The following is a 1,108-nucleotide window of genomic DNA, read 5'->3' on the forward strand; positions in this document are numbered from 1 at the left end:
AAAATGGGCTTAAAGTGTAAAAAACCGAACTTCTCCTTTAAGATCACTGGCAGAGATAAAACGAAGGGATCGACAGAATAGTGCGCGGGGAGAACCAGATCGGGGCGTCAATACTTCTGAAAGTGAGCCGAGACAGATCAGTCATGACTGGGTTTGATTTAAAGAAAGGAGCGTGATTAAAAAGGTCTGCAACAGAAGGTGATGCCAGCACCACAAAGAGCAGAGATTTAGGATTTAAATGTTTATGCATTTAGCAGACGCTTGTAGACCCAATTAAACAGTTATCAACAATATGATGATAAGTTCTAATTCAGAGTCAGACTCAGTAGTGAGAGCAAAGAGAGAGAGAGAAGGGGAAGTATGGAAGAGCAGCAGAGGGGTACAGAGCTACTGGTAAGAGTTAGGATAAGAGATGATCTTTGAAGAGGTTGGTCGAGTGTGATATGCGTCTTTAACATGATTTTAACTCACCAGTCTTTGACAAAGGACTGAAAGTCGAGAGAGAATCCCATGCTGAGAGGAAGAACAGGAGGATCTTCCTGCAGCACTTTGGTCAGAACCTCAAAGTCTGTCTTGCAGTTCTTGTAGGGAAACTGTCCTGTGGCCAATTCCACCTAGGAAAGAAAAACCAAACAGACATCATTCCCTGACTTTTGACCAGTGATGGTGCTTGAGATGCTGACATTCATTTTGATCAAAGGTAACGGTGATGTATTCAAATCATGTTCTAATTGGGTAGAGCTCAGTTATTATAAGCTCTTAGAAGGCTTTAATTAAATAACATTTAACGTGATAATTAAAATGATTCAACCATCTTTTTACAAAAATTAAACGTTCTATTTTCATTTAGAAAATAGATGTTTTGAACCTGGTTTGCCGAGTAAGAAACTGAGCTGATAATAAAAAAAAAAAAAAAGGAAAAGCAGTTTGCATAAAGCAGCTTTTATAGCCCAGAGGTCACAGATTAGCGGACCGCGGTCTGGATCTCAACCCGATTTAAAACATTTATAAATTACTGCATGTTGTTTGACAGCAGTGTCTAATTTCCTTGCGCCTCTTCTCCTGTTAATACGGTAAAGCCCTGGGGAGCGTCCGGCTCCAGGCTGCA

The 1,108-nt window shown here is 40.5% G+C and overlaps 1 protein-coding gene across 1 annotated transcript in view; it reads right to left on the reverse strand.

Annotated features, from left to right (window-relative positions):
- The window catches only part of map2k7 (mitogen-activated protein kinase kinase 7), a 31,103-nt gene that overhangs the window by 4,656 nt on the left and 25,339 nt on the right, over nt 1-1,108 (reverse strand). The window contains exon 9 of the mRNA XM_015400186.1: nt 472-614. Coding sequence (XP_015255672.1) covers nt 472-614 — 143 coding nt within the window. The remainder of the gene's footprint in view (nt 1-471; nt 615-1,108) is intronic.

The sequence above is a fragment of the Cyprinodon variegatus genome, unplaced genomic scaffold (assembly GCF_000732505.1).
Source record: "Cyprinodon variegatus isolate N-32 unplaced genomic scaffold, C_variegatus-1.0 Scaffold1080, whole genome shotgun sequence".
Lineage (NCBI taxonomy): Eukaryota > Metazoa > Chordata > Actinopteri > Cyprinodontiformes > Cyprinodontidae > Cyprinodon > Cyprinodon variegatus.